We start from the raw sequence: 23872 nt of genomic DNA, 5'->3' as shown, positions 1-23872 counted from the left end.
GATGAAATAAAAATGAGACCAATCACCGCAGATTATCGTCACGCAAAGGAGGGGTTTGGAAAAATGAATCATTGAGCGAATCATTTGAGAGTCGTTAAGCAAATAAGGTAAAAATAAATGCATATTATAAGACAATGAAAGTGTTTTTTGATATCAGAGCATGCATGTCAACCTGTTGTTGGGGACTCCCAAAACCAAAATATCAACCTTTCATTACCCATGATAGGGGCACTTTAAAGGGCCGGCTCTCACCTTGCAGCCCTCACACGCGTGAACCCCGTAGTGGTATCCTGAGGCGCGGTCCGAACACACGCGGCACTCCAGGTTCAGAGAGGTGCAGGTGAACTCGTCCTGTCCCGCCGGACCGCCGTACACACCTGACGACGGGCTGGACGCGGGAGTCAGCGCATCTGCACAAGAGAGCAAACAAAACCAAACTAATAGATTCTCAATGTCCTTCAACAAAACAAAAATAATTATATAATAAAATAAATGTTCATACTGTAATGATCTAGAACACAATTAGAAAATCACTGTAATAAAATATAAAAATAAAATGATTGTTATTATAATGAATAATAATAATAATAATAATAATAATAATAACAACAATGATAACTATCATTATTGTACATATTAAGTTTTAATTTATGTAGTCTAATGGTTATTTATTAAACTAAAACTAAATTACTAAAACATTAGTTCTGCACATTGGTTCAAATATATATCAAATCATAAATATATATCAAATCATAAATATAAATATATAAATATATATAAATAATATATATATATATATATATATATATATATATATATATATATATATATATATATATATATATATATATATATATATATATATATATATATATATATATATATATATACACATATACATCTCACTTTGCAATCATTGATTTTAAATAATTTTAAATAAATAAATGAATAGTATGTTTAACTGATGAAGTCTAATGATTATTAAATATCTAGAGCACAATTTGTAAAAGTATAAAATACTGTTACTGTTATAATAATGATGATGATGATAATAATAATGTGCATATTACTTTTAACTGATGTATTCTTATGATTCTTTAAAATAAAACAAAACATCAGTTCTGCATATTAGTTTTCATAAATATATATCATAAATTCATCATAAATAATCTGATAATATAAATAAATGAATATCATGTTTATATCATGATTATTAAACATATCTAGTACATAATTTGAATAAAAAATAAGGTAAATAATTCTTATGTTATAAATAATAATAGTTTTAATTTTCTTGTGATTCATTAAAATAAAACAATATTAAAACATCAGTTATGCATATTAGTTATAAGTATATATCATAAATAATAAATTCCATCATAAACAATCTAATGTGAGAAAACATCTCGTTTTGATGTCACTGATTTTAAATAATGTAGTATATTTAAACAATGTAGTCTAATGATTATTAAAAAATATCTAGAACTCAATTAAAACAAAATAATAAAACTTAGAAAGTTCTTATTTCTATTTTTTATCTATCTATCTATCTACACATCCATACATAAACATCTGCATAGTGCATACATACATATGTATACATTTAAAAATATTACAGGTTTTGCAGTGTAATACCAGAGAGTCTTTGGTGTGAAGTTACTTTGAAGTCTTCTAATAATTACTAAAATACTTTCAAAGTCTTCAGATTTCTGCCAAATTATTAAGCCTAAGCTTCTTTAGAAACCTGTTTATTTCAATCCGCTGCTGCCTCAGAAACCTTCCATGATGTCACTTCCTCGTTTCTCAAGTATTTTAACCTCAACAATCCTTTTCTGTCTTTGACTGCCTGATATCTTATTATTCAGCACTGTTATGTGCGTTGTGTGACTGTTATAAGGTGAAACCGCAGGTTGAGATTCTGAAACTAATCACATTTAGGAATATAAAAAGTTTGTTAACAGAATTAATATGGATTCAATTGAGCTTCTAGAAATAACAACTAGGTCAGACATTCCAGAACCACAAGCCACCAAATGAAAACCACTGAAAGGTCTAAAAGGTCAAACACGTCAAGTGACACTTGACGATATGCACTTACATCAAGTCTGATAAATCTGGTGAATATGCGCTGAATGCAATGAAGAACAGTAAATAAATATGAAATTATTGCATTTTTCAACAAATCAAAAATGATTTTCGGACGGATCAGTCCTTAACTTAACATTCTTAACGAAAAAGTTGTCAATCGTTCTTTTCATCTTCTCTCATCATCTCATCATTCTCTCTACATCCACTCTGTTTATCTGACGGGCCTAGGTCACCTCTCTCTGTCTGACTGCAGCACACGCATTTTCAAACGTACACACACACACGTACAGGAATATCTGGACCACGGCCAATCAGAGCGGGGGTCCGCCCTTCCCTATCTCTGATTGGTTTAGACCACGATATGGGCCTAATGTGTGTCTGTTGTTGAACCACAGGGAGACTTTCGCAGAGACTTTTTTTTTTCCTCCTTGAATGGCTGGTCGCACCGGTGCGACCTCAGATTTTTTTTAGTCGCACCATTGAGAAATTAGGTCACTCTAGAGCCCTGCATCAGCATATTAGCATATTAATAAATAAATAAATAAATAATAATAGCAGCTATTATTACCATTACTACTATTATTGTACACATTACATTTTGATTGACAGTCTAATCATTATTTAAAATAATAAAAAATAAAAACATCAGTTCTGAATATTTCTGAAAGAAAAAAAAATTAATACTTTCTTTTGGATATTTCTTGCATGCATTTTCTGTTTTTATCCTATTGGCAAGTCGTTTCTTTTCTTCATAAGCATAAATCTAATCAAATTACATTGCTTACAACATGTCAGCAAAGCATTCACAGCTGCAACGTCTGTAAAGTATGTTTTTGACTTTATACTGAAAAATGCAAACTATGCAAAGTATGGTTTGCATTTTGTGGAACCGGTGTCTTGGGTTCTTAATTCTCATAATGCACAGAGGAAAGGTGTCTTTTCTTTAAAAGTCTGCATGTATTTGAGTGGCAGTGTTTGTGTACCTAACGCAGTGGAGCTCTCCGATCCGGAGCCCAGACCTAACGACTGGTTCTCGGTCACCTCGAAGCTGCTGAGAGCGTCCTCATCGATGGACTGAGAGATGTCCTGAAGGTCTTCCATTCCCCCGATGAAGTCCCTGCACAGAGCACTGTCCAGCACGGAGTCGTCCAGCGGCGACGGGGGGCTGTAGTGCTTCTCCATGTCGACCATGCTGGCGGACAGCGGCAGAGCACCAATCACACATCGGCCTGTGAAACAGAGGAGAGAAACCACATGGAAATATTAACAATCTCTATTGTATATACCTACTGTAAACATTGCATATGGTCATTGGCACACTGGCCATCAAAGGGTCAAGAAACCCCCTGTTTCAGCACTGGTTAGTTCTCACCACAATTGTGACCCTAGACCACAAAACCAGTCAAATTAGTGTTATTTGAATAAATTAATAAATAAGCTTTCCATTGACGTATGGTTCGTTAGGATAGGACAATATTTGAATGAGGTTCAACTATCTGAAAATCTGGAATATGAGGGTGCAAAAAAAAAAAAAAATCTAAATATTGAGAAAATCGCCTTTAAAGTCGTCCAAATGAAGTGCTTAGCAATTTATATTCCTAATCAAAAATTAAGTTTTGATATATTTACAGTAGGAAATTGACTAAATATCTTCATGGAACATGATCTTTACTTAATATTCTAATGATTTTTGGCATAAAAGAAAATGGATAATTTTGACCTATACAATGTATTGTTGGCTTTTGCTACAAATATACCTGTGCTGCTTATGACTGCTTTTGTGCTCCAGGGTCACAATTTTTAAATATGCTGCAAAAGTGGGTGTGGTGCGCTGCGGAGCGAAGGGAAGAGGGGAGACAGACAACGCAGACAACTTCGGTTTCAGACAGTTTCATTTCGCTCCCATCGAGTTAAAAACAAATAAATGCACAGCTATTTGCACTCTTCATAGAACACATATCTATGCACGTGCGCTGTTGCACCTCTGATAACTTTTAAAGGGGTCATCGGATGCCCATTTTCCACAAGATGATATGATTCTTTAGGGTCTTAGTGAAAAGTCTATAACATACTTTGGTTAAAATCTCTCAATGGTAGTGTAAAAAACACCTTTTTTACCCTGTCAGCTCTGTTTTCAGCAAGCCGTTTTTTTGGTGCATGTTGCTTTAAATGCTAATGAGCTCTGCGGACTCCGCCCCTCTCTTCCGTGGGGCGACGAGCAGTACTGTTTACTTCAGCCGCGGAACTGGCTGACTAGCACGTTATTAGGAAAGGTGATTTGCAAAGTTTCATAAAAAACCCTTATACTCCTTCTGTAGGTGAGGCTGGATCACGAATGATTCGGGCGAACATAGACACATTTATGTAGATCGGGATCGGCGCATTCACTTCAAAACGCAAGTAACATTAATCCTCTTCAGCGGCTCAGATGTCGGGAGTAAATGAGGGCTGCTATATTCATTATTACATCCAACAACTAAACACCTCAATCGCTTAATCAGAGACATCTGGTCTTCCCTGCACCGGAGGCGGACAGCTCTCAGCTCACTCAGGGCGGGTCTAAGGTGAGACGGTCTTGTCAATCAACTATCGTGGGAGGGGCCTGTACAGAACTATGTCATTCTGACAGGAATCTCAGAACAGCCTGATTTGAGAAAGGGGATTTAAAAAAAAAAAACACTGGGTAGATTTGTATCATTATAGGATGGATGTGTACACACACTTCCAACACACATTTATGTTCAGACAACTTGTAAAGTGAATTTTGCATCCGATGACCCCTTTAAGGCTTATTCTGCGGTGTTTATATAAGCCTTTTGACGGGTTGTGTCAAGGAGCTGTAAAAACTGTTACACTCACTAAGTGAATGAATCGTGTTTGTGCCGTAGTTTTACTGCAAAGCAAAAACAAACACTCTCCTTCGATCCATGAACGTTTCTCTCAGTTAATGTGCGCGATCTCACAGTCTGTAGCATCTGTCATAGCAAATCAACACATGCTGCTGTGAATAATTAAGCGAAGCGTCTTTTCATATAAGAACACGCAGTCTCATGAATAATTTAATAGACACTGACGCGTCATGTATGTACTACAGTCCTTTGTACAAAATGTAACGTCAACACAATGTCGATTTTAAACCAGGAAGATGAAAAAGCTTAAAATTAACCAGTTATCTCCAACAATTCAAAATAGCGGATGCTAACATTGTCTTCTATGATGTGCAACACAAACACCTCGGCTAAAATCTCAGAAAAAGTAGTCTGGGGTTTCATGACGCTTTAATATTGATAATATTTTATACACTAGTTGCAGTCACACACCAGTGTTAATATTTAAATTGAGCTTTTAATTTAATTTTATTTTATTTTATTTTATTTTTCAATTTAATTTTGGTTTTAGTATATTGGTTATGTGCTTTTTGAAATATTTTTGTAAAACTAATAAATCAAATGTCTCTTTCGCTTTATTTTTTTATTTCAGTTTTAGTTTGAGTAATTTTAGTATCTCAACAAACTTATTTAATTTAGTTGCGAAGGCAAAATTTTATATAATGAATTCTGTGATTATTTTTCACACTAGTTGCAGTTATACATCAGTGTTATTTTAGTATAATTTAATATTATCTATATAGTATGTTAATATTTTAAAATAAGAATTTATTTTTATAATTTCATTTTTTAATTTAGTTTTAGTATTTTGGTTATGTGCTTTTTTAAAATGCATTCTTGTAAAATTAATAAACAATTTCTATTTCGCTATCTCACTTTTTTATTACATATTTTACAGTAGTTTGACTAATTTTAGTATCTCAGCTTAAACTTATTGTATTTCATTTGGTTGCCAAGTCAAAATGTCTCATTTACGATTAAGTTTTTAATATAATATTTATATTTATTTCAGCTTCAATTAATACAATTATTTTAGTTAACAATGACAGCATTATCATAAAACATTTTCAAAACCACTCAACATAAATCACAGTATTGTCTCATTTAATTGAGGCACAACAAATAACAGCTTGTCAGTTACTAGCACTGCTAAAAGCTTTGTGTTGTCTGCCAGCCATAGCAATATTTTTTTATCAGCAGTAAATATGGTTAAGTTCACTCAAAATAGCCTGATCTAAACGTCTGTGTTGCGTCTGTGTGACACAGAGAGAAAATCAGTGAGCAAAACAAGGCTGCAGGAGCTGCGAGCTAAAGAGAGAGATTTTGCGGACACAGTCAATATCTACGAGACGTAGTTAAGCTTTTACTCATATGCCACTATAGGTGTATGTCATGTGAGGTTTCCTGAACTCATGACACAATGCAAGTGTAAAGAGTTCATCTGAAGGTCACTAGATCACATGACTTCAGAGCGAGTTTATAAATGACACAAACAAAAAAGCAAAGCGGTACAGTGACGGTTTCTATAATACAAGTGAACTGAATAAAGCAAACTTGTTACTATAAACTTGAAGATCATAAGAACGCATGTAAAACATATGCTGGAGTACTACCTCAAAGAAGACAATATCTAGGTAAAGTATTTCATAGGCAACTCTATTAAAAGAGTAAACATAATTACATTACATTAAGTGCATTAAGTGCATCTCAATCAAAAGAGTACAAGTAGACCAAATAGGCCTATACTTGGACTTTTCTGTATACTTGTTGTACATTCGTAGAATACTTAATATTTTTCTTAAGTATATCTCGAACAAAAGATTAAGAACAAGTATAGGCCAAAACTCAGACTTTTCTTTATACTTGTCAGCATTAACCAAGTATACTTAAAGTACCTAATAATGCTAGCATACCTTGATCAAAAGATTCAAGTATAGGCCAAATCCTTAGAATACTTAATAATACATATCTCAGTCAAAAGATTTAGTACAAGTATCTAGGTCAACTGCACTTACACTTTTCTATAAACTTGTCAGTATAAGCCAAGTGCACTTAGAATACATAATAATAAAAGCACATCTCAAAAGATCTAGTATAAGTATAGGCCAAATACACTTTTCTTTATACTTGTGAGTATAAGCCAAATATATTTTGAATACCAAATAATTAGTATATCTTGAGTATTAAGTACACATATTGGCCAAATAGACTTTTCTCTATATGTGTCAGAATAAGCCAAGTATATTTAGAATATTTAAGCCCAGTTTCACAGACAGGGCTTAGACTAAGCCAGGATTAAGCCATTGTTCAATTAGGAAATTTAAGTAATTTTTATTAACATGCCTTAGGAAAAACATTGCTGGTGTGCATCTCGAGACGAAACAAAGGCACTGATATATTTTAAGATCAGTCAGTGCAAGTTTCTTTCAATTAAAACAGCTCAGACTTACACTTTAGTCTGGGACTAGGTTTAAGCCTTGTCTGTGAAACCGGGGGATTATATTTTACTTAAGTACAGTCAAACCAAAAATTATTTAGACATCAGATATATATTTTTACTAGTGGGTGCAGGGCACTATAGTTCATTTATGTAAGTGAGGACAGCAAAATAAAGTAAACTGTGACATATTATACCCAAAAATTCTTCATACAGTGGACTACCAGTAAAATTGATACAAATTTGGGACGAAATATTATTCAGACACTTTGACCTGGCCATGTTTTGATTAAGTGCTGTTTCTTTAATTGCTAATGCAACCTTTTTACACCACAGACTGAACACAATTAAGCATTGCTTGGTAATTGGTTGAGCTAAACTGGTTTTATCTAATTGTGTGCTTAAATTTAACAGCTGACAGCTACTCAACCCAATTCATTACATACCTACATATCAAAGCTATCTGACATTATCAAGATCAATTTGTTCTGACACAGTGAGTTCATGTCATATTTTATTACCATTTTCTAAACTACAGCGAATAAACTGTGAAAATGTGAGAAATGTTGAAGGTGTCTGAATAAATTTTGATTTGACTGTATATCTCGATCAAAATATTTAGTACAAGTATAGGCCAAATATACTTAGACTTTTCTATATACTTGTCAGTATAAGCCAAGTATACTTAGAATACCTAATACATAAGTATATCTCAATCAAAAGATTAAGAACTTAAAGGTAGACAGAGCATACGCTCTTATTTTATTTACTTATCAGAGATATATACAAAGTATACAAATAACACACTTTTGTAATGTTAGAGTTTCTGAAGAGATCTCTGCATTTCAAACTGTGCTCAGAGTTGCTCAAAATACCAAAGTCTGGATGGAATCATGTCAGAGATCTCAATATGAACCCAAACATTTCTCATCAAAAGATCTGAGCTGCTCTAGATATTCATTTTACAGCTCTAGACTCTTACCACATGACAACTATTGACTCATTTGGGTCTGTTTTTATCTCTCCCGAGGAATTTTAGGAAACATTTGAGATGAAGTTGACACTGAAAGTCAATTGTCTTCTACTAAACTACAGGTCCAAGAATAAATGGTATTTCCATGGTGTTTTTTGCATCTAAATACAGAGATTTAGACTAAAGGAAAATCTGAGACTGAAGGACCTGGAAGCGACAATCATGTTTGACTGACACGATCGTATGTGACAATGACGAAGACAGAAACAGACAGACAGAAACTCATTCACTCAATGTCACTGAAGAGTGAAGCAAGAAAGAGGGAAAACACTCTGAAGAAGGGAAACAATGAGCCAGAGGAGGAGGAGGACAAATACAGCACATCTTTGTGCTCAGGGGTCAAAGAGGGACACGGCACTCTCAGTCAGAGACATTCAAGGTCATCGATCTACAATGAGGTCAGACATGGACCAAATGTTACAAATATACCAAACTATCAACTCAGAAGAGGCAACGGGCAAAATGTGGACAGAATCATGGCACCTATCATCGAAGTGGATTTTACTGTATAATGCAGAAATTGACAGAACTTGGCAAATTTTTGCATCAATTGATCAAAAGTATCATGATTTTTGATAATACATTTGTATTAAATCATTAAATCATAATTTAAACAGAAGAATATTATGGAAAAATAAAACTTGTTTGAAAAATTTTTTTTTCCTTTTACATTTTTACAAGTTTAATGAATTAAATTGTTTAGCCATGGTTTTTGATTATTCAAATGTAATTAATCTATTAAAACTGAATCCATAAAAAAAAAAAGAAAAGAAAAAGGTAAAAACAGAACTTGGCAAAAATAAAATTGAATTTTACGATTGAAAAACGATTTTCAGGGCCCTAAAAATGTAATATTTTTTAAACTTTCAGTAAATTGTTATATTTTATTAGTTCAATGATTTCAGTTAATTAGACACGCTTTATAATTAAACCATTAAAATGGAATTGAGAAAAATTTAAATGGCAGAACAGAATTTTTTTTTGGAGGCGGGAGGGGGGGTAATTTGAAAAAATAAAAAGACTTTCTTTGGGCCCTGAAAAACAACTTTTTAAAAAAAAAATTTCATAAATTATTAAATTGTATCAGTTTAATGATGTCACTCAATTAGACTTACTTTTTTAATAACTACAATTTCATGTAAAGATACAGTGTACTACTTTTTAAAATTAAGTATGCATTAAGCAATGCTAAATGTTTCAAACAGTCCCGTGCAAACTGTGCTTTCTTTTAAAACTGTGCAACAACATTGTGCAGCATTTAAGTTAAAAAAGTACATATTTTTCTACAATTTAACATAGTTCTGTCCTATTTATACTCACATAGCCTACTACAGAGCACTTGAACACCAGTTGCCTCCATGCATCAAAAAAAAAAAAAAACATTTATCAGCCAACCAATCAGCTGCAGCAGAATAAACACTTCACCGCTGCATGATTACTGTATGTAAGCCTTGTGCAAATAATCAAAGGTCCTGTATGTAATGCGAGCTTGTTGAATGCGTGCCGCTCCATGTTCAGCACCTACTCGTCCCGTGATGACAAGCCACTGAACACGCTGCATCACCCTAGCCAGGACACGCTGTTCCCTGCAAACCCGTCTCGGCCTGAGACAGAGCATGGCAGGAGATGGAGAGAGGGCGGCCAATGGTCATAGACCGCGGGCGATACGCCAGGGCATTTCCAATGCGCCCTGGCAGCCGCGGGAAGTACATGTGTACGGTATTCAACGAGCTGGACAGTGCATGTACAGTTCTCCAGGGGCTATTCTCGATCAGTGAATGCTCTCATAACCTTTCTGTGTCACTTACTTTCATCTAGCACTTATCGATTATGAGACTATCAGATGATAACCGTTTCTGCTTGGATAATTAACAGAAGTGTAAGCTTCTCCTTGTATCAATTAAAAAAAAAAAAAAAAAAAAATTATAATAGTAATATAATAGTAAATAATAATAAATTATATTTAATTTTTAAATTCTAAATATTTTTTAAACAGTAAATAATCAAATATTAAATTGTGTTAATTACATCTACTTTTCAGTATCAGCCTCAGCTACTGTAAGAAAAATGAATAATTATGAATAAATAATGAATAATAATAAATAATGAATAACAAATAATATTATATTTAAAATAATAATAATTATAATACACATGTAATCATAAAGGTACAGTAGAAAACTCAGCCATAAATAATAATAGTACTAAAATAACAATTAAACATAATAATATTAATAAATATATTTGACAATGAAAATGCAAGTTTCAGAGTTTGCACTTTCATTTTAATTTAGCTGAAATAAAATAAGTTAATGGGTTTTTGTTTAAATTTTATTTTATTTTAACATTTATTTTATTTTATTTCAAGTAAGAAAATGTTTTTATGCTTGTAGTTTTAGTTAACTATAATCTCTGCACAAGATCAAGGAAAACCTGTTTTTAATGGCACAATCCCTCTAAATGCCATATTCATGATAAGTTTGGCACTATGACCAACAAATATGAGGAGTTAGTTATGAGGATTAGCTATTAGCTTCAGGACAGATTCTTGGATGGCCAAGGACGATCTTAGTGAATCAATGACAACTCCTGCCTACAGCATTACTAACAGAGCAGATTAAAATTGAGTTACAAGGCGGCACAGACAGTAACTACATACTATAGTGTGTGTGAATGAAAAATCCTAGTCATCAAGTCATCAATGCATGAAAGTTTTCACGACTTCAATCAAAGAGCTTTTGATGTCACTAGCTGAATATAGGCAAACAATAAAAATACAAAACAAATGAGCTTCATTCCTAGTAGGATTAAAGTCAGAACAGCATGTGCAAAACCACAACAAAACCACACCTCCCTCTTGAGTTTATACACGTGATATGATTTAATGTTTGTGTGTCTATACACATGGAAAGTACTAATAGTCCAGAAGGGTTTAGTGGCGAATGCTTCCCGCGCCTGCCGTGTCTTGTTTCAAGTTGCAATTTAACACACAGCGTGACCTCCAACACAGGTTGGGGGTGGATGAGGGGCCGACACTGTCAACAAAACAAGACACCAAAAGCCAGTGACCTCAGGATGACACACTTCTCACGGTAACATTATCATGGTAACATTAAGAACATCGGCACGTCAGAGTCATTCTTGGATAGTTTAAAAGTGCTGAAAAAATACATCACATTACAGAAGTATAAAGCATTATGAATGCAGATTCATGTTGTGTTTAAAAAGAACTGACCCCTGATATGCACCTTATGCTGAAAAATAAACCAAATCAATTATTTACGCTTCAGAAAACCTGCCAACAAATAAATAGTGAAGAAGAGCAAACATAAATCTGGAGGAAAAAGTATTTCTGTTGTGTACTGTATATTACGAAGTCTGTTTTGATTTGGACCAGTAAGCAACCATCTAGTAACCAGCACCCCAGAAACCACTCAGCAACTGCCTAGCAACCACTCATAACACCCCAGCAATCACCCAACATCCACCCAGCCACTGGTCGGCAACCACTCTTAACACCCCAACAACCACCTAGCAACCACTTATAACACCCCAGTAACTGCCCAGCAACCACTCATAACACACAGAAACCACCCAGCAACTAGGGTTGGGCCGACAGACGATGCCATTGTCCATCGCCGATGGCTAACAGACATCACGATGTTGAGCCGGCATCGTGCCCCCTTTCACTTTCACTTTCAAGATTCGCGATTGCACGTACTCTGTTTATACTATGGAGTGGCAGAACTTACCACACATTTTACAAGATTAGATGTTTGTCAGTGGTGCTTAGGATCTGCAAATCATTCGCCATCGTCCTCAGTCATCTCTCTTTACTCCGTTTATGTGGTAAGTGAAATTGTATGTACTGTAATGTAACAGGCAACCGTTAGCAATTGTTACTTGTTTTCCGTGCCTTTCTGAATACGGATTCACGCTTTGGGCACACCCCCTAACTACAACGATTCTCATTGTGTGAGAATCACAATTTTTTTTGTCACAAATGGAGATCATGATTCTGAACTTAAAGTCCGTGTAAAGTCAATTCTGGGAATTGTTTGTAAACATATTATAAATGTTAGAAATGCATTGCTGAAACATGTTACAAAGACTGTGAACTATGTAGTACTTAATTGTTGAGTTAGACCGTTAAACAGTTTTTCACCATTTTCGTGATCATGATTTTTTGCGCAGGGCTATATCATGACTCGATGACGCAATCGAGCCACAGAGCATGGCCCCTTTCCCAACACGTGTGTTCGACTTGAAGCAACGCTGCAGACCGATCGGTGTGAAACATCAAAGTACAGTGAGAGCTACAGAGAGCAGACGCTCCTGATGCTTTCGAATCAGTTACTGGGTGTCATTAACGTTAGGTACAGCCTACAGTTTGCTAGCTAGCTATGCCTTCGTCACGTAAATGCATAATACCTGGTTGTGATCATTTACAAAACAGCTCGTTCTCCTTATTAAATAAGCTGTTAGAGGAACACAACTCAGAGACGGCAGCTTTCCCGCGAGTGGGTGTGGTTTCAGCGCCGCCAGTGGACACACCCCCAGCGTTTGAGAGCAGAGAATACTGCTTATTTTTTCAAGATTTTGATACCTTATTTTATTTACTTGGCGGTTTTTTTAGCATTCAAATTTCGTTGGGTGGTTAACATTTTTCTGTGGTGTGACAAACTCAGAACACATTTAATATTGACTTTACATGGACTTTAACAAAATAATGTGTAATTTACTAGAGGCTGTGGCAAAATATTAATTGCTGCAGTCTTCAGTATTTAAAACCAGAGATGGGAATAACGGCGTTATAAATAAACGGCGTTACTAACGGCATTATTTTTTTTTCAGTAACGAGTAATCAAATGAATTACTGTTTCCCCCGTTACAACGCAGTTACCGTTACTGACAATAAAATGTGCCGTTACTATATTATATTATTAGAATTTAATTTTTCAGTTCATTTGAATGGATGCGCAGTGTAGCTGTATTTGACGTACCATAAACTCTAGTGTGAAGCGCACGACTCGCCGCCGCTTTCTCTCACATACACGCACGCAAAGAAAGACAGAGCGAGAATCTTTCATAACATGCAGAATTGACGCGCTACATGTAAACAATATTCTTTGTTGTATTTTCCTGTCAAAATAACGGAGTTCATTTCGAATTCTTCAGCTTTTGAGAACTGCGGGTTTCTCTGGTAGTGGGCGGGGCTAATGCACAAACAACAATCTCATTGGCTGGCGCTCACCTATTATCGTCCCTGTTTTGATTTCAGCAAATCGATTCGAGCGAATGCAGACAACGTGATTAATATTCATGAACCCAGCAGCTCATTAATCCTTATTGCATTTTATATTGATGACAAATATGCATTCATACTTGGTTATTCTAATTACAAAAGTTCTATCATCATATAATATTAAATTATCATAACATTATATTATAATGCTTGACTGACTGATACTAAGTGTCAGTAGATACATAGTGTAGATTAATGTACAATGTTTTATAATAATAATTTATTCTCTTTAGTGTCCATTTCATTAATTGAACATATTTAATATTGGGGGCATCCAAAGTTAATTGACATTTGAACATTTTTTTTAAAAGTAACGCAATAGTTACTTTCCCTGGTAATTAGTTACTTTTATAATGATGTAACTCAGTTACTATTTGTGAGAAATAACTAGTAACTATAACCAATTACTTTTTTAAAGTAATGTGCCCAACACTGTTTAAAAGTGATTAATTAATTTGCATTAATTATTACAAATTTAAATATATAATATATCTACATATATTTAAAATATATTTAATAAACCAATTTTTCATTCATAATTAAAATTATGAAAAATTGTTTTAAATGAATGATTCAATGACTCACTCATAAATACTTTGCTTGTTTCATTACTGGATGAATCAGCGTTTTTAAACCTATCTTTTGAATGAATGATTCAATGACAAATACATTTTTTTTAATAGTCAATTGTATTACCAACAATGTAATCAGCATGAACATTATTTGAAGCACCAATTACTTTCAAAAGGTGATTTGCTCTATTTTGATCGCTACCATACATCAATGTTTATATCTGAACTATAAACTTTCACCCCAGTATTTCTGTGATAATATGAATGATTGTAAGACGGAAATGTTTGTGAAGCTGCTTCTTACATAAACATGTTAACTGCTCTCTCCGTGTCAGCGGCAGCACGAACACATATTTCAATGTTCCGGTATGATTTTTTTTCAAAGATTTAATAGACACGGGGGAATCAGTCATTTAGAAATGAGATCACGTGGGTGTTTGAATCGAGATTGCGATCTTTTAACGATTACTCGTGCAGCTCTACCAGCAACCAGTCATAACACCCCAGCAACTGCATAGCAACGTCCTGGCAACCACAGTGGCACAGAGGCTAAAAAAATTCACATTATCAGTTAAGCAAACATGACAACTAGGTTGTGCAGTACACAAAACCTCATTTACTGAGTGAAACTGACAGTCGTTAAAGTTACATTAACACAATTTTGTCAACAATGCTGTTGTAGCAAGCTCTACTGGGTAAAGAAACGCACCTGCAGGCCTCAGCAGAGACTCCTGGATCATTAACTCACAATCTCTCCTGAGCTGCTTATGGTTTGTCTGTCTCTGACATGGTCATTTAGTGTGATGGACGTTTAGAGATGGACTTAAGCGGTGAACACAACTTCAGTATTGTCTGTCAGGACAGAAGCTTCTGAGATTAAAACTGCAGCGAGACAACAGCAGATCAGGTCAAAGCGCAGGAAGTGACACGTTTAAAACTGCCTGTGTTGGCTTAAAGTGAAATTCCCCTCAGGGATCAATTAAGAAAGTCTGTCTTTCCGTCTGTCGGTGGGTTTACAGATACCAGCCTTGTAAACCAGAATGTGGCTTTCCAAATTTTCAACAGGTCTCTTCAAACACAATGTGCTGATGCTGCAATAAATGCACAAAATATATACATGCACGGCTATGTTTATACAGAGTGATAAACTCAGTACGAAAACATTCTGGGGGAGGAAGAAGCAGTCTGTGTACTTTTTCACTGTAAACATTATGTAAAAATGTGTCCATGCATTCATAAGTGCTCAAAATGCATTGGTAAATGCAGAATTATCAAGAAAAACTAAGTTTTTAAAGTGGATACTGCAGTCACCCGGATCCAGTCCGCATCCAGCCCAGATGGTGGATCAGCACCTAGAGATGACCTCTACACCCCTGAATTTCAGCGGAGACCAGGACAACTAGATGAGCCCCAGAGACAGACCCCCAGTGAAGACCTCGTCACCCAGATGGCCATCGGGACAAGACCCCGGGAACCAGATGAGTCCTCTGCACAATCTAACTTTGCTGCAGCCTGGAATTAAACTGCGGGTTTCGTCTAGCCAAAAGAGAACTGGCCCCCCGACTGAGCCTGGTTTCTCCCAAGGTTTTTTTTCTCCATTCTGTCACCGATGGAGTTTTGGTTCCTTGCCGCTATCGCCTCTGGCTTGCTTAGTTGGGGACACTTAATTTCCAGCGATATCGCTGACTTGATTGCACAGATACTATTTAAACTGAACTGAGCTGGACGATGACATCACTGAATTCAATGATGAACTGCCTTTAACTGAAAATTGAGTGTTTACTATTGTCCTTCTGCATTATTGACACACTATTTTCCTATCTGATAATGTAAAGCTACTTTGACACAATCTGTATTGTTAAAAGCGCTATATAAATAAAGGTGACTTGACTTTACTTGATACTGATTTGTAAAGTAAAAAACACAAATATATCATAAAAACAACCTATGTGACTAACTATATGAATTATATTCACTATAAAGACTTCTGGTGTCAAATGATTTGAGTTTTGCGAGAAACATGCCCAAATTTAAGTCGTTATGTGTGAAAAATCTTCCTTTCAAATCTCCTTAATCAGATCACTATACCTTTTTTGTACGGAAGACCAAAGCATGGACGTTCTATCTAGCATCTTTTGGTTTTTGAAAACTCCGAAATCCTGATGATAATATCATGACTTTTTATGTAGAACATACATTACCGTTCAAAGTTTGGGGTCGGTAAGATTTTTTTAATGTTTTTGAAGGAAGGTTCTTCTGCTCACCAAGGATGCATTTATTTGATCAAAAATACAGTAAAAACAGTAAAATTGTGAAATATTATAATATAAAATAACTGTTTTCCTATTTGAGTATATAGTAAAATGTCATTTATTCCTGTGGTCAAAGTTGAATTTTCAGCATCATTACTCCTGTCTACAGTGTCACATGATCCTTTAGAAATCATTCTAATATGCAGATTTGCTGCTCAAGAAACATTTCTGATTGTTATTAATGTTGAAAACAGTTGTGCTGATTCATATTTTTGTAGAAACCATGATACTTTTCAGGATTCTTTGATGAATAGAAAGTTGAAATAAACAGCATTTATTTGAAACAGAAATGCTTTGTATCATAATAAATGTATTTTCTGTCACTTTTGATCAATTTAATGCATCCTAACTGAACCAAACCTCTGAATAGTAGTGTACATGTTCTGCCTGAAAGCCGTTGAGATGTTAACATTTAAGGAGACACAGACAGGTGGTTAGGACAGAAAAACTGGTCAGCCCGACCTGAAAATCCTGTTTTAGGAAAATAAACAGTGGGGAAACGGATAGAGCAAGAAAAATTACCATTCTCTTACTGAATAACTAAGCAAGAAGGGTCTGATTAGCAGTCTCAGATTCCAAATGAGTCGGACAAAGAGCCTGAGAAAGACACAGAGAGACGTGTCGGAGAGTCGTTAGCATTTTGCTAAAACTTTTGAGAGTGAGAAAACATTGCAGAGAAGCAGACAGAAGCAGCACAACATGTTCTGACACGAGAGGAAATTTGTGATAATTACTCAAATTAATATGTAACTGTACTAATGGAGGCCAATTTGGCTTTCCTTGTTCCTTATTATGTGGCTTTTCTGAAAAACGTGATTCACACATTGTGGAGTAAAATATTTTTGCATATTCACTGCTAAACTAACCTAGACAAGCGATATATCTGTGTATTTTGCATCACTTTGAATTTTCTTTCTTCTCCGATAATAAACCTAAACTCAAATCAATAGTTCACATCCGTGTTTTGACTTATTTTGCAAGCAAAAGTACAATAAGCAGGATCATTTACAGTCAGTTGGTCATTTTGCGCAATATAACTCCTTCAGAGTAATAACCCTTCCACATTGCGTTTATTTAGCGATTATGACCGTCTGTATATTATCTCTTACACGTTTGACACTGCAACCAGAGTTACTAATTAATCCTGGTTGGTCAGTTTTGAGTTTCACACTGCACATTGGTAAACCCTGGGTTAACGTTCTTATTTGTATGTAGATTAAAACATCAATGGTTTATTGATGGTTTCTACACATTCAAACTAGCGCGTTGCATTAAGTTACGTCACATGCGAGAGCTTAAAAATTCCATGGAATAACATACGGGTGAGTAAGTAATGATGGAATTTTCAGAGTGTTTTCTGTAAATACAGTTTGCAAAGACTACAGTTACAAAACACTAAAAAACTCCACTGATATCATGACAGATACAGTCGAAGACCTACAGCAACATGCAGGTCAACACAACTATGAAAACACAAGGTGAACTCAAGACCCTTGCAGAACATCCGGTTAGGCAACTTCATGGGGGGTTGGTGCTGCGAGCAGTGTGTCTGCTTGAGTAATTTAAGCACGGGCCCCGCAGCGAGAATAGGACAGTCTGGTTTGTGTCCAGGGGCCTGTTGCATTAGCAATGCATTGCAAGTTACAGCTTAACCTAGGTGTAGCAGAAATGACAAATAATGCAGCATGTTGGAATCACCGCAATTACAAGTTTCTGATTTGCTCATGTCTTTATCGAACTCGTTTGGTCACATCTTTGTCAAACTCAATTAGAACATTGCGACAAAGTAAAAAGCATTGTATTAAGCAACTACGTGGAAGTTTTTAAAGAGCTTAGCACTTTTTTATTCACTAAGTCTTGCATAAGGAATAAACAGAGCAATCAATCTACGTACAGACTAAGTAGTTTCTAAATCCCAATGTGAACCGATAAGAAATGCAAAATGAAAATTGTCCGAAATAAAATATAAGATGAAAATCTTGATGAACAGCAGAAAAAAATATAATAATAATAATTAAATAAATAAATAAAATAAAAATCCACGTTTAACTGTACAGTCACATAATCTGAGGGAAATCTGAATTAGTACTAGTTTACAGAGAGATTAGGATTTACTAGAGAAGTCTTGCATAAATAACGAATTTAGCATAAAAACATAAGACTAAAATCTTGGTGAAGAGCAATTTTGACGGAAAAAATAAAAAATAAATATATAAATATATATAATATATAATTCCGATTTCTTTAGACAGTGATTTTCGGGTAACAGTCCGTGGATATAAACGCACTCATCCAAATGCAACTGCAATAATTCATCATTTGTAACAGCAAATTATCATTAATATTATTTAGGCTACATTTATAACAACAACCTTTTTTAAAGTGCAATATAAAATAGGCTTTTTTCAGATTTGTTTTTTGTTTTTTCAAAGTGCAACATAAAAAGGGAACATCAGGCTATAGCTTCTAGTCAAGTGTACAAGTGTTCGGCTGTTGTACAACTGCTGGGCCGCTTAAGTGAATCGGCAAGTCCTGCTGCTTTATTTTTCGGTCTTCATGTTTCCTGCCAGGAAAACCAACATGTTCACTTTGTCTGGTTTCAGCGAGGATCTTAACGGAGTGACAATGTTGCCAGCCGCACTTAAAGGAACACTCCACTTTTTTTGGAAATAGGCTCATTCTCCAACTCCCCCAGAGTTAAGAAGTTGAGTTTTACTGACTTGACTCTTCTGTAGTTATATAGGTATTACTAAGACCAGCGGAAAATGAAAAGTTGCGATTTTCTAGGCTGATATGATTAAGAACTATACTCTCATTCCGGCGTAATAATCAAGGAACTTTGCTGCCGTACCATGGCTGCAGCAGGCGCAGTGATATTACGCAGCGCCTGAAAGTAGTCCCCAGCTAGGTACCTAGTTATAATATAGCTGGGGACTACTTTCAGGCTACATAATATCACTGCGCCATGGTATGGCAGCAAAGTTCCTTGATTATTACGCCGGAATGAGAGTATAGTTCCTAGCCAAATCGGCCTAGAAAATCGCAACTTTTCATTTTCTGCCGGTCTTAGTACACGATATAACTACAGAAGAGTCAAGTTTTAAATAGGAAAACTATCGAAACTCTTTGGTCATTTTTGAACGCGATGCTACTGGTCTAATAGGATTCAATGATCTATGCTAAGCTATGCTAAAAGTGCTATCGCCAGATCCAGAGATCGGCTGAATGGATTCCAAAACGGTAAAACTCAACTTATTAACTCTGGGGGAGTTGGAGAATGAGCCTATTTCCAAAAAAAGTGGAGTGTTCCTTTAATACACGCTCCGAAGGAGAGCTCGTAGCGCATAATAGTCATATATTTCCTACCTTGTTACACTTTTGATGTTCCTGGTCAAAAAAAATCCCTAGAATGCTGTTTTATCACCAAATAGCTTTTTATTAACTTTCTTGCAATGAGCACTGCTTTTGCATTTATTTTTGGAACTGATTGATCACAGGCCTCACTAATCTGAGTTTATGCACCTCAGATGACAAAGTTACATACATCCACAAATAAAGGGTTCTCACTCAAAAACTGAGGAGAATATAGTGCATGCGTTTAATGGACTACTATTGTTGAGAACCTGAAGAACTGGTAGTGCAACCCATCCCAGATTTCTATGATCAGAACATTGAATCATTATAAACTGAGATGGAAAACCCCCATCAATATTTATGTAGTTGGTGAATCTGAGACAGGCACTGCAAGATCTGGGTCAAATTACAGAGAGTCGTGGTAATGCACGCCGTGTGTGTGTGTGTGTGTGTGTGTGTGTGTGAGAGAGATCTCATGTCCAGCGACGTGCCCCTATCTGCTGATAGTACTAGTTTCACTGTCAAAACAGCCTAATGATTCGAGTTTATTAGGGCTCGAGAACTTTCAAAACCGCAGATCTATTCCTGACCGCACTACTTTTGCTTGCCAGGGCTTGAGGCAATAAAAACAGGTGGACGAATAAATGAAGACGTTCTGATTTAGGCCAATGCTTACTATTAGTAGAGCAATCATCACTTCATTTGGGTTAGGATCAAAAAAATCCCACTTACATTGAACAAGAGACCAAAGCCACGTATCACAGCGACTATCTATGATATCTAAACCTTAACGAATCAGTCCATGGCCATTTATTACGCAATAAATTCTCTTTTGCAGCTCTGCAAACACATTAAAAGCATAAGCAACCTGTCAGATAACACTGCAAACCGCTTTATCTCGTTGACTATTTGAAGGCGGCGCCCTTAACATTGCAGATGTGCTGTGAAAGAGCAGTTCAGAGTAAATTACACCAGGCTCGGGAGAAAAAAACTGCGCAGTAAATACAGATTAGAGGAAGCCTGCGGGATGCGGAGATGGTCTTGTAAATGCATGCTCAACTAACATAGCAAAAAGTGGCCACTTTGTAGCAAAAATAGGATTAAATAACAATATTAAGTACTAAATTATCACATGGTGTCTGATATGATATAACGGGACATTATAAAAAAGTACTGTGGTGGTACCATTAATGGTATGTGATGGTAATTCCACAGGAATTTGAATCTCATATTACCAGACGCATATATCATGGTATTTACATAATATTCCAAGGTAGTCAAAGAATGCAACAGCAACCAATGGAAAAAAAAAAAAAACCTACATTGAAAAAAAAAATTGGTAGAAATGATTTTCACTCAGAAACTGCTAATAAATTTTACAATAAATTACAAAGGAATGGCAAGTAACACATTGAGTTAATTTTGAAGTAGAAAGGACTGTTATTTTAGTATCGTTGAGATACTACGGTATTATACTTTTCATTAATATTCTGAAAAAATTTTTAGTTTTATATTTTCTGATTTGATTTAAATGATTGATTTTAAATGTCTAGATATTGTTTTTTATTTCAGTTTTAGTTTTACTTATTTTAGTACTTCAAGTTAAACTAAATGAAAATGAGAAATGTTGCCTTGGCAACTAGCCAAAATAAAATGAGTTTTTAATAGGTTTTCTTATATTTTATTTTAAAGTATAATTTATTTCAAGCAATGAAAATGCTTTTTGTCATGGTTTTAATTTTAGTTAAAGACTGTAAAATGTACTCCAATAATCTGAGGTTTTTTTTATTTATTTATTTACAGCTTCAAAAAATATTCAAAATAATAATAATAATATAAATAAAATAATAATGAATAATACTACAATTTTAATTGCACTTAAAATAGGCTACATAGTCTTTATGATACAATTACTATTGATTATTTATTTATTTATTTATTTATTATTATCTTTTTTTTTTTTGAGTGATGTGTGACTTTTTGTCATGAACCTACAATTAAGCACAGATTAACCTACAAATTTAAACAGTCTGGTTGACAAAATCGTCTTGTTTTCACTTGTTCTCTACTAATATTAGTATTAATTAATTAATTAATTAATTAATTACTATTATTAATAATGCCATATGAAAGTTTATAGTACTCAGTAGTCAACGCATACCATGGAATTAACATGTTAAAAATCCACAATTCCAGAAACTGATTAAGACTCAAACAATGTCATACTGAGCTGCTACAGCAGTTTAATGGACACACAGTAACTACACCTGTGATATTATGTAACTCTCTTTCACCACAGGAGCAAAAATCTCTTCTCTTCTCAAACACAGAAGGCAAAATGTCAACAAAACCATCTGATGTGCTCAGAAAAGCCTGGTCAGTGTTGGAGAACTGCCGTGTGATTTTAGTCAGACAGAGAAATCAAGCTCTGGTCAGTCACAGCATGTGAAGCTCTGTAAATCTATAACCACATGATCTAAAACTACATACCACAACCACAAAACCACCAGGCATGAAAGACACTGGGACAAATCAAATCCTGCATAATTATCTCTACACCTGCTCATAAATATCATATTCTAAAATAACAAAAGAAATAGTAAAACTTATTATTATTATATAATATACAATATAAAATATACCACAATAAATATAAGAAAATGCATAGATTTAATAGATTAAAACACACATACAGAGTTACAGAGCAAACTAGAATAGGACATAAAGCAAAAAGGAACATTAAACAACTGAGAATAGAACAGAATAGAACAGAATAGAACAGAATAGAACAGAATAGAATAGAATAGAATAGAGCAGTATGAGGGAGTGCAGGATGTGATCTTCAGTTCACACAACAACACTGACTCTGACAAACACAAACACCGAGTCACCTTCAAGCGCAGCAGCCAGCGCTCGCCAAACATCGCGCGTCGAGGCGTCAGTGAGCCGATGGCGGTGCTGTCAGCGCGATCACTGCAGCGAAAGAGCATTTATATCATTTCTATAAACACATAATCTCCGCCGAGACTCGTCGCGCACCTCCGCCGCTGTCAAACTGCAGCTGCAGCTCTCGCGCGCCGCCCGGAAACGGCGTCATGACGCACAGATGATCATGCGGACGCACGAACACACCCCCCCGACACACCTCAGCGCTCGGCCAATCAGCGCGCAGGACACGCCCCCTGACGGGAACGCTGATAAAGTCTTTAGTACGTGAAGAGGACGGATCGTCTGAATGTCTGTCGACTGCATACAGTAATATTCAGGGCATGCAGTGCACATACTGTACACTTATCATCGCGCCAACATCCAGCTTAAACATAGACCGTTACTGTGCAATGCAATGCTGTACTGAAGAGAATAAAAGCACAAGACAAATGCAAATCAGATCAAAACAGTGATGATTATAATGCAATGCAAATATTTAATTTATAGAAAAAGCAACAATAAAATGGCGACAGAAAGAGTAAATCTGTCGAAAACACAACTACAACCATTTTTCATCAAGAATGTGTGTGTGTGTGTGTGTGTGAGAGAGAGAGAGAGAGAGAGACCCTGGACCTCAAAACCAGTCATAGGGTCATTTAAAAAAAAAAAAAAAGAGATGTATACACCATCTGAAATCTGATAAATAAGCTTTCTATTAATGTATGGCTTGACAAGGTTTGGTCCAGATACAACTATAAATATAAAAATCTGGAATCTGAGGGTGCAATCAAATCTAAATATTGAGAAAATCACCTTTAATGTTGTCCAAAGTTCTTAGCAATGCATATTACTAATCAAAAATGAAGTTTTGATATATTTATGGTAGGAAATTTACAAAATATCTTCATGGAACATGATCTTTACTTAATATACTAATGATTTTTGGCATAAAAGA

The 23872-nt window shown here is 35.2% G+C and overlaps 1 protein-coding gene across 2 annotated transcripts in view; it reads right to left on the bottom strand.

Moving 5' to 3' along the window:
• pparab (peroxisome proliferator-activated receptor alpha b) overlaps window positions 1-23066 on the bottom strand; it is a 49678-nt gene extending 26612 nt beyond the window's left edge. Inside the window, exons 1-3 of one of the 2 annotated variants that reach the window (XM_058767321.1) lie at window positions 22881-23066; window positions 3072-3317; window positions 253-410 (exon numbers count right to left, since the gene is read on the bottom strand). In XM_058767321.1, the coding sequence (XP_058623304.1) occupies window positions 253-410; window positions 3072-3279 (366 nt within the window). In that variant the 5' untranslated portion in view covers window positions 3280-3317; window positions 22881-23066. Of the gene's footprint in view, window positions 1-252; window positions 411-3071; window positions 3318-22880 lie in introns of those variants that run through there. The other variant, XM_058767322.1, reaches the window with a different exon arrangement.
• Window positions 23067-23872: the final 806 nt, after the last annotated feature.

The sequence above is a fragment of the Onychostoma macrolepis genome, chromosome 25 (assembly GCF_012432095.1).
Source record: "Onychostoma macrolepis isolate SWU-2019 chromosome 25, ASM1243209v1, whole genome shotgun sequence".
NCBI classification, from domain to species: domain Eukaryota; kingdom Metazoa; phylum Chordata; class Actinopteri; order Cypriniformes; family Cyprinidae; genus Onychostoma; species Onychostoma macrolepis.
Note: the sequence above shows the minus strand (reverse complement) of the source record. Positions and strands in the feature narration are given on the sequence as shown.